Genomic DNA, 17,867 nt, shown 5'->3' on the forward strand with positions numbered 1-17,867 from the left:
CAGACTTGGCCTATGCATGAATGATATGCTGCCAACAGGACGAGGTAACAAAAACACTGAAATTCTGTCAAGGAACTTTCTGCATTCGTCGTTGCCTTTTCTTGTAACAAGCTGAAAAATGTCATTAAACCAATGACCCATCGGCTCGGTCATGCTGGACAAGCTGCCTCGAGCTTAGAATAATTCACTATATGTATAAGCTGCGCACATGATCGTGGTCCGAGTTTACACATGATCAGAGAGGAATGAGAAGGCACAGAGTGAGCTCTGTTTAGGCAACTTGCTGCTGTTTATGGAATAGTTAAAAAGTGGAAAAATACTGTCAGTGTGTTACAAACGGTGATGTCCGTCGCATGAGCAGATCTGAACTTTTGTTGGAGAACACCCTTTAACATTAATTAAAGATATCTGAATAAAGAAAACCCCAAACCGTTTGTCCAAGGAATCCTAAAAAAAAATCAGTATGCTGAAAAAAAATCATAAAAGTCTCGCAAAAAGCCAGCATATGTATATATATATATATATATATGTGTGATTAATATATGCCAGAGGTCTTTGGAGCCAAGATCCTGTATTTCCTTTAAAAACATAAAAAAAATCATAGTATAATTTTGTACGTAAGAAACCGCACAGTATACAATGAATATGAAATACAATGATTATATTCATATTTTATATATGAACTTTGAGACCCATGACAAATGCTGTGTTGATGTATAACCTGTTTCAACAGGATGTCTGGGTGGGGCTTTTTTAAAGGCCATGTCTTCTTATTACAAAATAGCAATTAACCATAATTTTTTGCATGTACTGTATATTCTAGAAAGGGTTCTAGGATGTTCTAGGGTAAGTCATCAAGTTGTGAGAGAAAGATTTTACTTTTTAAATCTTAAAAAACGTTAAAAGTTCCTTTTGTCAATGTTTAAGAGTACACTAGTATACAGATGCACATGGACTAAAAGCTGCGTGTTTAGCCAAAATCTCTAATTTTGTGATCAAAACATGAATGTTTCACGATTCAGAATATGCATTACAGTAATTTAAAATATTGTATATATTTGCAATACGCAGCATGTGACACTAAACACGTTTTTTTTCTTAACCACAATTCATTTCGCCTTGCTTTCCGCAATAATGTCTCACTTGGGTGTTGTATCTGCAATGGCAATTGGTTTAAACATTTGTTAGAATAAACACATTTAAATGTGCTATTTGCTTTGTACACACTGAAGACAAACTTCAGAAGTAACATACAGACTGTTCAGAGGTGACTGTTCAGAAGTAACGTGATGGCGTGACTGTTGCCAGGAATCTGTGTGTGTTCAGGGTGTAGCCTGTTGACTATACAGGAGTCGAACATTACAACTATTTTTCTTATTAAAAAAGTTGATTCATTTGATTGAACTCTTACACGCCTTTAACTTTTAACCATCCTTTAGCGCGTTCATGTGACCCGACTCCAAATAATGTTTGATAGCAGCAAGCATAAAGATCTTCCCTTGGGGATTAATTAAATTTTCATTGTATAATGTTCTTATGGCATGCCTACATTTTAAACGTTGAGCAGAATGTGCAAGTTTTTAATTTTATGTGAGAATTTTCCCCTGAGTGGGAAGTTTCTGCCATAAGCATAGAGTCCGGAGAAATGATGCAGAGGGCATTGCGCAAAGCTGGTAATTGTTTGTAGGATAACTTCCTCCATGGACACTACAGCCGTTGAGACAGGTAGGGGCCTACAAACTCAAGGAATTTCCTCATAGCCAAACCCCATGAAAAGAATTTATCAGAGCATGTGATGTGCCAGAAACCAGGAGCTTTATTCCCATAAAGACAACTGAGTTATGTAAGTTTTGAAACAAAGCGTGCATGGAATGCTCCCTTTGATGCCTGCCGTGTTAAAAGCTCAGCAAGTGTAGAATAGAAAAGTACATTTAGAAGACTCACCTCATCAGGCCTGATGGAGATAAAACCCGCCCATAAATATTGAAGCGATGGCCCTGAAATCTTATGAGCATGACCGTCCTCAAATTTATTAAATTAAGCTTTGGTATTTCGAGACACGAAGAGGGAAAATAACAGGATAACACAAATCTTTAGAGATGACTGTCTGTCAGTTTACACAAAGAAAGGAAACATTATATCTCGGGAAACAAAAGCACATTTTTGTTTCAACTCATTTCAGAAAACAACTTGTCCCTTTCCAAGCATTCAAGGGGGCTTATCTTCCGATAATATATACCTCTCCCCAAGGAAGCAACTTTTTTTCTTCAAATAAAGCTCAAAATTAGACAAGCACGCTAAGTCTAGGACCCATGGGAAACTCATTCGCCTGTCCATGCAAAACAATGCCTTGTTGTACTTGTGTAGTTTGTCTTTTAGTTCTAAGATTTGGAAAACAGAAAAACGATTTACATTTGTTTAAATGCATATCATTTATCGTTTACTCTCAGTCAGTTTTTCAGTCATATCTGTGATTAGTTCAAACCATCTCCCGTGCTTTCTCAAACTGCACTCCGTGTCCTTGGTGAGCATCACAATAGAATCTCACAAATATAAATTAAGTGTACTTTTCTTCACATTGTACTAAACGCCCCGAAGCGGCATCAATCACATCTCCTGAAAAGGTCTGGCGACTCCCACGATCATTCCTTAACAGGGGCTTGCGCCGCCCATCCTGGATGCTGCCAAGAGCCTCTCTGGAGATGAAACAAACACACTGTACCATGCGGTACAGAGCTGCCTCGCCCCACTCTTTCCTAATGCCTGCGATGTAATTGATGCCACTTTCAGGTTTTGTTTTTCTTGGTACGTACAAGAACAATAGAACGTTTAATCACTTGCAGGTACAAAAATAGACAATGTACACAGATCAGGTATAAAGTAGATGTTATTGTTAAAGGATGAATGAACGACACAATTCTTACATTTTCATGATACTTTGCTTCTTTATCATTTACAAACCAAATTATTTGAATGGAGGGCCCAGTTTTTCAAGCCCTCTCCAAGATTTTCGAGCTGTCAGATGCCCAAACTGTCTGTTTTTGCCTTCCTCCATCAATAATTTAAAAGAGAATGGAATAAAGTGCACTGTGTTTGTAATGCAACAAAAACAGGTAAGCCTGTATGCGTACTAACTAGATTCTGTTAAGACTTTTCTCCATGAGCCGGGGTAAAACTCTGTGTTCAGTTCAGTCTTAAAAATGACACGGGTACCATAAACTCTCCTAGAAAAGTACTTTTTAAAAAACGGGATTTATGTTTTTCTATCATCAGGCTTATCCTGACTGTCTCATGCAGAGGCGTAGTACACAGAGATAAAAAGCATTTTTGTTAAGGGAGGAGTTCTGATTTATGTAACAAATAAAGATGGGTTAGGGTTTTATTCATTCGCTTCATGTTTTGCTGGTATTGAGATGGTAAAACCACGCGTCTTTCTTTTGCATAACATGCAAGAAGCCAAACATTGGACTTTCTTGCCAAGAAAAGGAAACACTTTCGTTCAGCTCCGGTGAGTTCACAGCTAGGTCTCTGGTAATGTGTTCTTCCTTTTCCACTTTTTTCCACTTGTGTTATTTTTAAAACAAAAACACAATCCAAAACAAAAAGAAGTAAAACGTCTTACGTTTAATTAGGAAATGTTTACCCCAACCTGCTTAAATACTTTTCCAGCACATAACAGGATGCAACAAAATTGTATTTACGTCATCAGTTTCACACAATATGCAAATCAGTACTCACATTTTGTGAACAAAAAGAGTTTGTTTTCTCTGGTGACCAAGTAATGTGTACAGTGCTGATACATTAACAGAACAATGATGACATTGATTGGATTCATGCATTCACAAAAATATGTCATGAAAGAAACTCAACTAGGTTTTTGTTTATATATGTAAATCATGTGTGAGAATTGTTCCCCTCCACCTCCTGGTGCTTTTAATAGTTTGTTTTCGCTTCTCTTATTTACACAGATGCTCTCTGATTGCCCCCCAGGAGATATCTACAAAATTGTTCACCCCAGCATCAGTTTTTTTCGTTCACATTGTTAATTTCAACTTTTTAAGCACGGGTTGTAATCATAAAACTTGATGATTTTGCTTTATCTATCAAAACGTGTAGAACCTTCGATACGTTTATTCTTCTGAGAAGTGGCCTTAGTCGTTTGGATTTCTTACTGTTAATCTGTGAAATACAGGAAAGGTGAGGACAAGTTAAGACCTGTTTCTTGTATCATGATATATACTTGTTATCTTGTTGACTCACAAGATGACATATAAAGAAAGATCTTAATCGTTTTCATTTGCTTTTGTTCATTAACAACCATTCGAACAAAAACGTGTGAGGGTCAAATAAGGTTAAAAGACTCATTCCATGGTAAAATATTAACAGATTTGACACAAAGTGTGCTTATAATAAAATCTGACCATATCAAAATGATTTGTAATTTTCAAAATGTGATTTTCGCCATGGCACCGATTGTAAATTCAAAAACACACCATCATACAGTCAAACTCGAGCCTTTCATGCTGTTCAACACAAGCACGAGATTTGCAGCGCGTCAAACCGCCTTTAAATAAACTCCGCCCCGAAATCAGTCGATCAAATTCGGCATCACACTCTCCGGCGGTCGACCAATCGCGCTCCTCAAGGGGTGGTCTCAGAACGGTGGTCCGGGTAGACGTCATCCAATAGAATCCGGAGCTCCTCGAACAAAAGGCTTGCGACAATCATCGTGTACCGATGCTCCGCCCATTATTCATCTTCATTGAAGAGTTATTTAAGGAGACACTGAAGGAGATAGCGGAACGCACAATAAGGGACTTAACGGTTTTGCGTGTCAAAGCCATTTAAACTCAGACGCCCCGCTGTGTTGTAACGTCCGTCCGGTGTGTTGATTTAGAGCAATTTTCATCTTTGTGCACCTCTGAAGTACACGTGTTTCAACAACACTCATATCTAAACGAATGACACAAAATGCAACTCGCTCTTTAACTTTATCTCAATGCACGTAATGCGTAACTTGCACAGAACTTAACATGATACGAAGCTGGACTTTACTTTTAGTTAGCAAATGAAACCTCGTGAAATATAACCAGGTCCTGTTTTTTTCCTGGTCATACTCCTTCTTAGTCTTCTTTTTTCTTATTTCGTTTATAAATCGACTCCACAATAAAACTATATATTAAATTCGGGCATCTGAATATGAAAACCCGCCTCAAACCCCCTTCAATAACATGAGCTCAGCTCTGATGCCAGTTGGACACGCCCCTCGGATCAAAAACTGTGTTTCCCATGCATGACTGGTTCATTTGAATCCGGTCAGGAAAGAGGAGAAGATCTCCTGTATCTCTGCATCGAAACTGTCTCTGCGTCCGAGAAACACTCCCGCAAACCGGACGTCACCGGGATAGAGGGGGAAACGAGACTTTAATTGAAATACCGACAGAGAAACGGAGACGTAGTGAAGTTCAGAACAAGTAGCTTCTGACGTTAGCTTCCTCTCGGAAAAAGACCGACCGGGCGGCGAACGCGCTACAACAGTCGCCACGGGAGTATCGCGGTATTTTTCTGTATAAATCTGCCGATTTGAAACCGCCTATAATGACCAGAAGGTCTTGTGCCATTTACGCCACCGGCATCGTGTGCGCGCATCTGCTCATTTTGGGAATCGCCCTGCTTGTGGCTCAAGTCTTCCAAACAATGATTCAAGAACGTATAAAAAAGGTAAGATTTCTCTTACGCTAACCTCTTTGCACACATCAAAACGCGTAACCGGCTTTCAAAAGTGTCATGGACGAGATTTCCTGTGGAGCATCATGCTCGTGGCAGTTGATATAACGGTTGCAAAATCTTCTTTCTAGTAAACCGAGTCACAATTACAAACCCACTAAAGTCCTTTCAGTCATATTTTGTTGTCCTAAAAATGGCGTTTAATAAGGGGAAAAGTTGTCAAGGTCTGAGCCGGGCTACGTGTTTTCCTGTCAGGTAACGTTAACGCATTCGCGTTGTATTGTTGGTGTACGCGCCCCGCGTTTTACGCTAAATGCGTAATGTTTTGGGGCATTTCAGGTTTCCCCGTCAAGGTTAGAGTTGTGGGTGGTAAAAACATGATATCACATTACCGTGATCAAAATGTGGTTTTGTTAGTAAAAGTGGGTTGGTCGCTGTCCACAAAGCCAACCATCATAGTATCATATTGCGGAAAATGCTTGCTTTCCGTTACCCAACCCTGTAACGTTGGTTGTAAGAACAAGAGGATTGTAAGAATGCGATGTGAATGCCTCTTATTTCATGTTATTCGTCCACATATAAGCTCACATATGGGGGTGGGGGAGCTGAGCTATACGTGCGAATGTGGGGGAGGGTCTCAGGCGGTTCTCCTTGGAAAAATACTTTGAATTTTGACCCCCCACACCCTCAGTATTTTTAACCAGGTATAACATTCACTGAAATGTAATTGAGGGAGTGAGTTTATATTTGGTTATGTTTAGGTGTTGACAGATGCTACATTGATAGTTACATGCTATATACGTTATGAGCACTTCTAGGAATTGAGCTTAATGAAACATTGTGTGTATGTTCATAATTATAAACACTCTCTTGTCCTCTCTTGCACTGAAGCGATACAAAGTCGTCACAAGGATCCGTGAGAACTGACAAAACAACTTTTTTGGAGCCCTGAGGTCATGCATGTCTAAGAGCAGGGCGTGGAGTGGCGGCTGTGTTTATAGAGCTGTACATGTGACATATAGTATGTAGCTGTGAGGCAAGTTTTCTTCAAAAGACAATTTAACGTGTATAGATTTAGTCTTGTCAATTAGTTTATTTCTTGTTGGTATTATTAAGTAGTTCAGTTAAAACGGCATTTGGAGCCCCGTCCGTCTGTGTAATAGTAAAGAGGGATGCTTGCTGCGTCCCAATCCGCATACTATCCGTCCTGAATAGTATTCGAAAGTAGAATTAGTATGGCGTGTTGAAGCGTGTTGAAAATAGTATTGCAAAGGTTCCCGGATGGTCAACCCTCGAAATTCGAAGTGCAGAACGATGGACACGTCTAATATTACCCACAACACACGGCGGGAGGGCGGAGCTTAGTGCCGCTCCACTGCATTGATCAAATTAAATAGCAGTCGCTTCGCTGAATTAACAAACGTAGGTACACAGTAAACATAACATAAGAAATAATGATTTATAAATACTTTTTTATTTTATTTCATAAAATGTTGTATTTTGATGCTTGTGACTGTTAATGATCACAGTTTTGTCTAGGTAACAACGGCCACTTCTGTTTTGCGTTAGTGCGTACATACGGTCATGCTATGTGCTATAAAGTATATACTTTTTTTCACAACAGAAATAGTACATACTTTTTTAGACGCACCAACTGTATAAACTGCGTCTAAAATAAAACGTATGATTGTGTCTTTACGTAACTATGGGAAGTGTTTTATATTTCCAAACATGTAAACAACAAAAAAGGAAACAACCTCTTACTATCAAATTAATAACACGCTTTGTTTTTCTTACCTTGGCTCTAGTTTTTCGATCAAGGCTTTGAAAATGTTTAATGTCCAGTTTGGACCTTCAACGTCGTCCTTTCTCAAGGTTGTCAAGTACAGAAGGTTAATGAAACAGTTTAGGGACATTTCTTCTTTAGCTGTTCTTATTTATTCCTGGACAGCACATCTATGGGTATTCGATTATTAGCATACAAAAGGAAAATGTTTGGGCTTGCAAAGGAGTTTAGCAAGAAGAGGGTTTTTTGCCTTTCTTGCTGGTTCTAGACTATTGAATAGGCGTATAGGCCTATTCATTGTCATTTATTGTATGAGCTAAAATTTGTTTTGCAGCAGAATCAGCTACAAGCTAAGCAGTAGTTTCAGGAAACCGCAGCCAAACTTTCTTAGATATGCTGAAACATTAAAGAACTAAATCAATGAACGTGACTCAACACAATCTTTCTTTAAAGAAAAGCTATAGTCCGATTTTACCACACATGGTCGAACAAGTTGAATAGCTTCGGATTTTCTTCAGCATTTTTTGGGGGGTTAGAGAAAGCACAGGGTGACTCCCACTGACAGATCCCATTCATGTGACCAATTCTTCAGTTCAAACAATAGGTGTCCTTTTAAATAGGTAATCTGATGTGTTTTAACAAAGATGGGACACTTTGATATGGATTTGCTCTTATAAATGACACTGATACAAGTTTGACTGATTTGCAAATAGTTTATATTTCTCGGCAGCACAGATATTGCATAACTTTGTCACGATGCTTCTGTGACTAATATTGTGACACGAATTAGCTAGTAGTTTAGCAATTTGACAGTCCTTGAGTTTTAGGTCCTTTTAAATATGCTGACGAAAATGTTTGTTTTTTTATTCGAGCGACCGCTCTACTAAAGCCATGGCTTCTGATCCCAGATAGTGTTATCTGCATTTCAAGGTAAAACCTTCAGGTTGTTTATGAGTTTATCTTGAGTCACTCTTTGGAGTCATGCTTTGTCCATTGCTATTGCACCTATGTTGTAGTCACAAACAACATTGATGTACTTTATCAGCACCTTAGGTTGTTTGTTCCGCCTTTTAGATTGAGATGACGACGTTCAAGAATTGAGAAGCGCAACTGCTGAATGTTCATTTTGATGCAAACGTGATTGTTTGCGTTACTCTGTCTGGCCAGGAATACTGATGATGTTGTTTGTTCTTCTTTAACTATGAATCAGCCAACTCTCAGATGATCGCTTTCCTCTTTTTTTTCCGTTCATACCAGGTTTTTTTCCCTTTACGTCTGCTCTTTTTCAGAGTTGCTGGGTCATTGACTTTTCACTTGATACTTCAGTCCGCTTTCAACAGATTTTCACGAGTTTTTGTTCCTTCTTCCCTAAAAAACCCCTCAAACTCAAAGTGTGACATCAGCTTGTGTCCGTCTCAACAGAGAATGCTGATGAAAGTTAGATGTCTCAGACCCTGTAGTTTAAAGAGAAAAGCCATATTTTCATGTTTGATTTTGTTTGTTTTGCAGGAGATCACACTGGGTCAGAACAGTAGAGTATTGCAGGGATGGATAAACCCACCGCCTCCCGTTTACATGCAGTATTTCTTCTTTAATGTTACCAATCCAGAGGAGTTCTTGGCTGGAAGAGAAAAGGCTAAAGTCACTCAGATGGGACCGTATACATACAGGTGAACAGATGTTCTTAAAATCTGCAAGATCTTTAGTATTCTGTTTTTCAGACGTCATTTGTTTTCTGAATTTGACGGTCTTGTCAGTGACAACCTTGTGTGCCACATTCAGGAAGTGACTCATGCATTTTAGAGGATAGGAAACAGAAAATGTTGGCCTACCCAAGTGAAATGTCAAATATGAATGATATACTTATAGAAACTAAGCATTTTCTTTTTTTCTTTTGACATTTTAAAGACCCAATTTTGAACATTTACATTAAATTAAATGTTTCTCTCTTCTAGGGAATATCGACCAAGGGAAAATGTTACTTTCCTTGAAAACGGGACAAAAATCTTTGCCACGAATCCAAAGAGCTTTGTGTTTTTGCGGAACATGTCCGTGGGAGATCCCGAGGTTGACCGTCTGATAACAGTTAACATTCCCTATATTGTAAGAATAATAAAAAAAATTCTGTTTGTGGCATTTTTGACATTTTCTAAACTCTGAACACGGTGAATTCGATTACATTTTCTCGCTTTCAGGCCGTGATGAACGAGTTGAAGTCCTACAACTTCTTCCTGAGGACTGGTGTCTCTATGATGTTGGGTTCCATGGGCATTGAAGTGTTCATGAATCGTACCATCCACGAGATGCTCTGGGGTTTCAAAGATCCGCTGCTGACAAAACTCCACAACCTAAGACCAGAAGTGGAGGAGTATTTTGGCCTTATGTACAATGTAAGACAGCGAGATTAATCATATTCATAATGGTTTTGCCAATTAAGATTAAATTCAAACTAAAACTTAATACAAACTAGTTTTAGGAACATTGTCAAAGAACTGAAAAGTCTGAATATTTAGCATATTTTCCTGAGAAGCCTTTTTCACCAAGGGTCTTATGTGCTGAACGCAAAGCAGAATCCGCAAAGAACCTCTAGTATTTAAATATCAAGTGATGTTTTTTATGATCTGTCAGTCACAGACTGCAGATGTTGACCAGTTTACTAGGTATGACACAGTGGCCTGGTTTACTGAAATGCTTTCGAGGGATTAAAAATCAATTAGATATAGAAAAAAGCAGCAGTTTTTGCAGTGGTTGGAGCCGTGTCATTACACTGAGCTCTGGTTTTCATTACTACAACATTTAGACTCGCTCTTTGCATTCATATCCTGCTAGCTCCATTACCTCTACACAACCAGTGGTTCAGATACGTTTTGTGTGAGAGTTTTGCATTGTCTCAAATCCATTTGTGTTTATTTGCTACAGAAAAATGGAACCCATGAGGGTGAATTTGTCTTCCACACCGGAGAGAAGAACTACATGGACTACGGCAAAATTGACACGTGGAATGGAATCAGGTATTATTCTTGCATAACCCTCTTTGCCTTACTGACACAGTGAGAATATTTGCACACTCACTTGCCTCTTGAGCTTCTTTGAAAACTGGGTTACACACAGAACACTTGTATTCGGTGGTGGGCGGGTCAATAACAGAGCGTAAAGTCCATTAAAACAGCCACTGCAATGCTCTAAAACTGACTTGCATACTTTAAAAGTAGGTCATATTGCATTTCACAGTCCCCATTACTTCTAATCACTAAACATGCAGAATTCTCTATTTTAGTTTTGATAACAAACCGCAAACTTCCCTGCTTAACACAGTACTAGCAATGTGGTCACCATCTATTACTGTTGCCCCCCCACAGGAAGATGGACTGGTGGTCTGCTAACCAGAGCAACATGATCAATGGTACCGACGGCAGCGTCTTCCACACCTTCCTGTCCAGGAAAGAGCTCCTCTACATCTTTGCTGCCGATCTGTGCCGGTAAACAGCGTGTTTAAATTCAAGTTACTCAGCCACTGTGTTGAACCCACACGCTCACTCATACCCTTTTTATCTGCAGATCCATTCATTTGCAATACGTTAGCGACAAAGAGGTAAAGGGCATACCTGCTTTCCGATTCGCTCCTCCTTCGGATGTTTTAGCTCCCCCCTCTGAGAACCCCAGTAACGCCGGTTTCTGTGTGCCTGCCGGGGATTGCCTGGGAAAGGGAGTCCTGAAAGTCAGCGTTTGTCGACAAGGTATGAACGTTCAGTCCCATGGCACGCCTTAGCTTCAGGGGTGTTTAAATTAACCCTTTTATGGGGCAGAGAGTTGGCTTTTGCTTGGAATATATAGGGTTTTCTACATCTTCAGGTACATAAATCACATGCTAGACATTATAGGGACCTGAATAGGTGACCTAGACTGATGTTTAACTAAAATAAACCGCATGTGTAAATAGCATTGAACTTCTGGTTGTAAGATACTGACCCTTCTAACTCAAGTTCATGATAGATAGCTCTGCTTTTGTTTGCTCACTCCTGGACTATGAAAGAGATATCGCTGGTTAGTGCTTAATGGGTAACTTCTAGTACAATTTTATGATTTAATCACTTGACTCGCTTTAGGTGACCTCCAACAAATTGCTCTATCTCAACCTCTATTGCTTCCGCCATAAACTATTCGGCTAATATTATTATTGAACCATCATAAACTCTTGCTGTTATCTTCCGAGGGCAGCCGCAGCTGTTTATATTTGCTCATGCTTTGATTAGTCATGTTTCCTAGAAGGGGTTATTAATGGTTATATTTAGTTCATTATTAAGCAATGGGATACTTGCATGCTACAGTTCAGAAAGTCAAAGCCATAAAATGCTAATAGAAAATATTTGAAATCTGAAATGCTAAATCCAGTCAAATTAAGATTTTTAACGCTAAGTGTATATCATAAAATGAAAAAGAAATGTTTATATTTCTGCCCTATTTCTAGGTCACTAATCAAAAGAGTGAATTTGGGACATTGACTGTGTTATTTCGGGACAGATTTCTGATTTGAGAGTTTGGTACATTCTCAAAGTACGCTGAGATAACAGGCTTGCACAAACTTGTAAAGTCCGTGTCAGATTAAGTCCATGCTTTCATTAAAGCAAAAAGAAGTCATACCAAATACCAAGAAAGAATTTGTTAAACTTTTAGGGCGAATTGTTGTGCTGATAATATTATTTGAAAGAAAAAAATGAAAATGAGATAAATGAAGTTTACTGGAAGCTGTTTTTTACTAGTAGTCTTACAACAGCAATTGTGCATTTGGTGGCTGTTTGTGGAACTGCTGTTACTGTCAAAAGAGGAACTTTCATTTTCTGTCCCTTTTGTCTGCTGAAACTCCCTAAAATACTCTTGCAGGTAATTTATGGATTGTTATTTTAGAGCACACAGAGTTTCAAAAAGCTGACACATGAAATCTAAAAACAGAGCATTTGTGTTTGACTTTTAGTTAATGACCTGCCGTGAAGGGAATTAGGACTATTTGACTATTTTTGCATCTTCACTGTGACTTGACAGGCGCTCTAGAAATGATTGTCAACAAACGTGTTTAACTCAATTCGTTCCTGTTTCTGTTTTTATGTACAGGTGCTCCCATTGTTGTGTCTTTCCCTCATTTCTACCAAGCTGATGACGAATACATCAACGCCATTGAAGGAATGAACCCAAATGAAGAAGAGCACGAAACCTACCTCGATATCAACCCGGTATGTTTTGGATCGTTGATCGGTTTCATTGCGGTTTTGGGTGAAAATGGTACACTCCGAATCCAATTTCACCACAAGAAAATGCAAAAGCCACAATAAACTCCCTGTGATGAAAACTTCCGCCAATTAGTAAATTAAATTTTGATTCTTTATCAACACACATTTGCTAGTGGAATTGATGAAAGTGTATGTGAAATATTCTAAATGTTAAAAGAGATTTAATGGAAAATTGTATTTTTTTGCAGACCACAGGGGTCCCGATCCGTGCCTGCAAAAGAGCTCAACTTAACGTCATCCTAAAAAGAGTCAGCGGCTTCCCGTAAGTTAAACATATCCCAAAACTATCGAAACAATGTCATCCTTTGAGAATCATATTAAACTTATGTAATTTCCTTTTTTAGTAAAACAAAATTCCTGAATGAGACGATTTTCCCCATCATGTATGTCAATGAGGTGAGTGTTTAGTTTTCTTGTTTGTTTTCACAGTCCTCAGCATTTGCTTCATTACTCTGGAATTCCGTTCTATTTCTAGACGGCGACTATTGACGATGAGTCTGCTAACCAGATGAGAACGCTCCTGTTGATTGTAACGCTGGTGTCCAACTTCCCTGTCATCATTGTGGGGCTGGGGGTCATTTTATTCTTGATCTTGATCTTCTTGGTCTGCAGGAACCGCCAGAGAAAGGTAATTTAAAATCTTCCCTTTTCTGTATTTGTAATGAATGGAGGGAAGAATAAGTTACTAAGTAACACCTTTTCCTGAAACGATTATTATGGTTAATATTCTCCAGAAATACCAAACACGTTTTTAACTTAAAACACTTGCTGGAAAGGTTATGGTTATGGCGTGTCACTATCCTGAGAGATGCTAAGCTTAGTTTTGTTTTTACACGTGCACCTGCATGCGTTTAATCTCTTGTGCATGTATTACTTTATGAAATGTGTTATTTTATATACCTTTTGTTTGCAGTTTACAGTAGTTATTAGTTTGGATCGGTTTCGACTTAACATGAAAATGTTTTATTGTTTTATATACTAATGATGAATGAATTTGAAATCTGCCATTGCTTATTGCCGTTGTTTTAATTTCCAGTAACCGTTTTCCTCCCCTTTTTTGTTTCTATTCAGAACGAAGTAAAACGTATTGATTTTACTGAGGCTTTTCATTCTTTTGCTGTAAGTCCTTATTTCTCCCCTACACACACATTTACTTTTGTTTTGTTGAGATTTGCCTGTTTTGTCATTATTGAAGATTTTGTTTAATCAAGTTTTCAGAAAATTTGCCCATACAAATGCCATTCTTATTGTTTTGAACAGTAACATGAATTTGTTGCCACCTATCATTATTCATTGCTTTTCCTGCATGGTTATTGTTTCGTACATTTTCCAGTGTATTACATACATTGTTTGGGCAAAATACTGTTTTTGTGTTGTAGCAGTGTTATATGTTGTGTTATATGTTGAAATTCACCCATTCGTATTAGACGCGCAGCGAACACGCTAATGTTCCTGTTCTAATATCATATCCCCACAGACGGCGAAAGACGAAACGGCTTACACCCAGGTCAGCAACCAAACGGAGGAGTCGCCCGAGAATCGAAGTCAGCCTTTAAGGAATGGATCTTATATCGCCATGTCGCCAGTGGAGGCCCAAAAGTGTTGATGAAGATCCTCGACTCGTTTTATATGTTACTTTTCACTGTGCAATTTGTCCTCTGGGCCAGTCCCCATACACCCACCAACGTCTTGCAGAAGGTCACTCAGCATAAGGTTGACTTTTTTGAGCGTGGCCTTTCCAACATGCCATTTCTTCAAACAAAAAGTTGCATCCCGAATCGGCCTCCAGGTTTCTGGAGATATCTGTTGCCTACTCATGAGAGGCCTCTAAACTCTCTTGCCTTCTAAAAGAACCAATATGCATTGCATGCTCACAGAATTCAGAGTTCCTTAAGGATCTTTCACTGGAGCTGCTGGAAAAACTCATGTCTAGGACAGTCTACGCTCTTAAAGCGAATCTCTTCCCACACTACTGTACGCTGGCCTGCGCAGGCGGACCTTGAACTAACAAAGCTCTTTATTTGTCAAACCCTTTGATAATGAGCAGATAAGTGCAAACTATCGATTTACCCCCTCTAAGTGTATTTAGAGGGATAAAAGGTCTAATATGCTAAAAAAACCTGGGTCCAAACCAGGACTTGTGTGTATGATTGTACATACCAGTGTGTGCTGTAATTGTATGAATTTGTATGTCAGCAGGCAATATCTATGCTTGCATGTTTTGTCACACTGTTGTGAACAGCTCGGATGGGTAGCGGCCCGCCATTTTGCACGATGCAGAGTGACAGGAAGTGGACACTAGTGACTTGAGCGGTCTTTCATTTCACCCTTGCGTGTCACATCCTGTGACGTTTAGCGCCAAATGGATTCCCTCAACCGAGAAGCTTTGCAAAACCTAGAGTCATCATGCGTTAGCATTTCGTCTTTTCCGTAATGAAAGAACATCAGATGTAGAAAACTCGCAAGTGGACTTGAATCTTTTTTGCCTTAAAAACACTTACGAACACAAAATGTGATCTCGCTGCGTGGCGACGGCAGGCACGTGACAGAAATCTTTTGAAATCGCATCGAAGAAAATGTCAGCCTACCTCTGACAGATTCAAAGGGTTTTGCGAATCAATGTCAAGAATCGTGCCTCCCGTTAACAGCAAAAAGCGTCCGTTTTGTAATCACGAGAGCACAGCTACACTGAACCCAGGGTTAAAAGTCAGCAGGTTTAGAGTTATCAGTGACGTCTGCACATGTTTTTTCTGTGCACTGGGCAAGAGACTTTAGCACTTGAATCACGTGCGTCTGAGTTTTCTTCGTGCTGTCTGCATCGATCAGAGCATTGACTATTGCTTCTAAACGAATTGAGGCCATATATACATCAAAAGGATGTGATAACGCCACACTTCACCTTTTTATACGCTCATGCAGTTTGCATTGCCATGACCCATGTTATATTGTTTTAAAAAGGGGTGTATTTTGGAAGCATTGAAAGCAAATCCGATGCCAAACAGAGGTTAGGAAGATGAAGATTTGTAGTTACCTGATTAAAATGATCTGTTACGTGCCGCAGTCTAGGTTTCTGTGGATCCCGGCGCACGTTTCGTGCCATGGTTTTTCTAATCGTAAAGATTTAGCATAAGGTTTCAACTGAAACGGAGGAAAAGTAGTTATTAACAATATTTGATAGAAAAATGGGTTTCCTTTTTGTTCAGCTTTCTGCTGGACCGTGTGACATAAGATCTACAACCTGAGCCATTTCTGCACGGTCACCAGATTCCTTTCGAAACGTGTTGCCCCTTGTTCACCTCCCTATACGCTTGACCAAAGATAACATTGGTTTGGTAGATAACCGTTTGTTTACTTTCCACAGTGACATGTACAGTGCCATCGATTTCCCATTTACAAACGCATCATCACGGCCCTCATTAGCTTTAAGGGCGAATTGGGAAAAGATGTGATTTAAAAGTCACACAATATTTTCTAGGACATACTATGTGAGTTTGTAATGTGTTTAATACTGCAAAGAACTTACCAATGTAAAGTGTTGCCACAAGTGTGCACATAAACTCTCAGTATTATGTATTGATACAGCAATACAAGAATATGTACAAAGCAAATTTTATAATGAAGTGGAAAAAAGGTTTTGTAATCAGACAAACAATATTTATGTATTCATATGTTAAATGGTATGTACATTAACAGAATTTGTAAGGTCTTTACTTTGGTCCTGTTCATTTCTATATTTTTTACAAGTGGGGTCCTAAAGCACATTTCTGTTTTCCTTTTCCCTAGTACCAAGTGAATATTGTGCTAAATCCAAGATGGAACAGTGTACGTGCTGGTGAAATTGTAATTTTGAGAAATGCTTGTGATGTATCTGTGGGGTTTGAGCCGATCGTGTGTAATGATCTCATGTTATACGACCTTCTCAAGCTGTCACCTCACTGTTTAGTCCAACTGGAATAACAAAGGGAAGGCTGACTGTCTTAGGCTTCTGTTTAGAGAGATTGCTGTAGTGCCATATCGGTAAAAGGGAAGTTTCCTTGGCAATCTAACCTCTTATCTTAGATGAATGATGCCCTCCTACAGGGATGTGCGGTTCGTGCCATGCCATCCTGTTTATTTAATTGGCTTTAGTAGCGCTGTAGCATTACTTCATTCTGCTTTCTTTTCAGAGCTGGTAAATTTAGCGCCCTGGCATCTTTCAACGTGGACTTAAAAACACTGAACATTTCGTCTTTTCCTGAGATGCGTTTTTGCTGCTGAGAATGACAATCCTCGTGTCATGTTAGGTGCAGAATCATTTCGAGTAATGTTCACATTTACTTTTGATAATTTACACTGCACAAATCTTTCTACAATGCTTTTGTAACTATTTTTAGTGTTATTTTCAAAAAATAAACAAATTATGAAATCTTGCAAATCCTGTCATGTCGTCGATATCCTGCCCTTTGGCTTCTTCATGACCTGTTTGTGTCAGCATCTTTGTCTATCAAGACAGTGTAAGAAAATCTATGCAGTAGTTCGTTTAACTTTAAATGTGAAGTTTGCATCACAAATATATTTGATACGGTTCAAATACATTTTTAAACATGTAGTTAGGACACTTGCATTAATAGTATTATTTCATTACTTCTCGGGACTTCATTACTCACTTTTTCGGTTATGAAAGTATGCTTCATGCAACAGTAGTACATTTTGAGTACACTGCTAGTTTACGGCTGCATATTTAACTTGTTCTGAACTTTTAGGAGTATGCATAGTTTAGGAGGTTAATATGTACACATGTTTTAGTTTGGGAAAGTGGTATAATCCCAGTAGTGGAAAAGGTGCAAACAATTAGCAAGGCTACAATTGAAATACAGCTAGAAGATGCCTGGCCCGAAGTTAACTTCCGGTCTGTGCGGTTGGTTATAATATAACAATGAGGTTTATGCACTGCCTAGTTCTTCCTGTGAAACGCGCAAATAACTTGTGCATGTAGCCTATTTATTTTATATTTACGTAAATATGAATGTATAGAAACATTTTTATAGCGTATTAAATTCAAACCACATCAATTCTTTGTGGTCTACCAG

The 17,867-nt window shown here is 38.9% G+C and overlaps 1 protein-coding gene across 1 annotated transcript; it reads left to right on the forward strand.

The window, feature by feature from the left end:
• The first annotated feature begins 4,736 nt into the window (after window positions 1–4,736).
• scarb2a (scavenger receptor class B, member 2a) lies at window positions 4,737–17,209 on the forward strand. The gene is made up of 13 exons (XM_079448158.1): window positions 4,737–5,721; window positions 9,023–9,183; window positions 9,469–9,616; window positions 9,709–9,903; window positions 10,433–10,524; window positions 10,873–10,992; window positions 11,072–11,250; window positions 12,623–12,741; window positions 12,987–13,060; window positions 13,143–13,194; window positions 13,274–13,426; window positions 13,870–13,917; window positions 14,276–17,209. The coding sequence occupies exons 1-13, from the start codon at window positions 5,599–5,601 to the stop codon at window positions 14,402–14,404; spliced, it is 1,593 nt and encodes a 530-aa protein (XP_079304284.1). The 5' UTR covers window positions 4,737–5,598; the 3' UTR covers window positions 14,405–17,209.
• Window positions 17,210–17,867: the final 658 nt, after the last annotated feature.

The sequence above is a fragment of the Barbatula barbatula genome (assembly GCF_947034865.1).
Source record: "Barbatula barbatula genome assembly, chromosome: 2".
Lineage (NCBI taxonomy): Eukaryota > Metazoa > Chordata > Actinopteri > Cypriniformes > Nemacheilidae > Barbatula > Barbatula barbatula.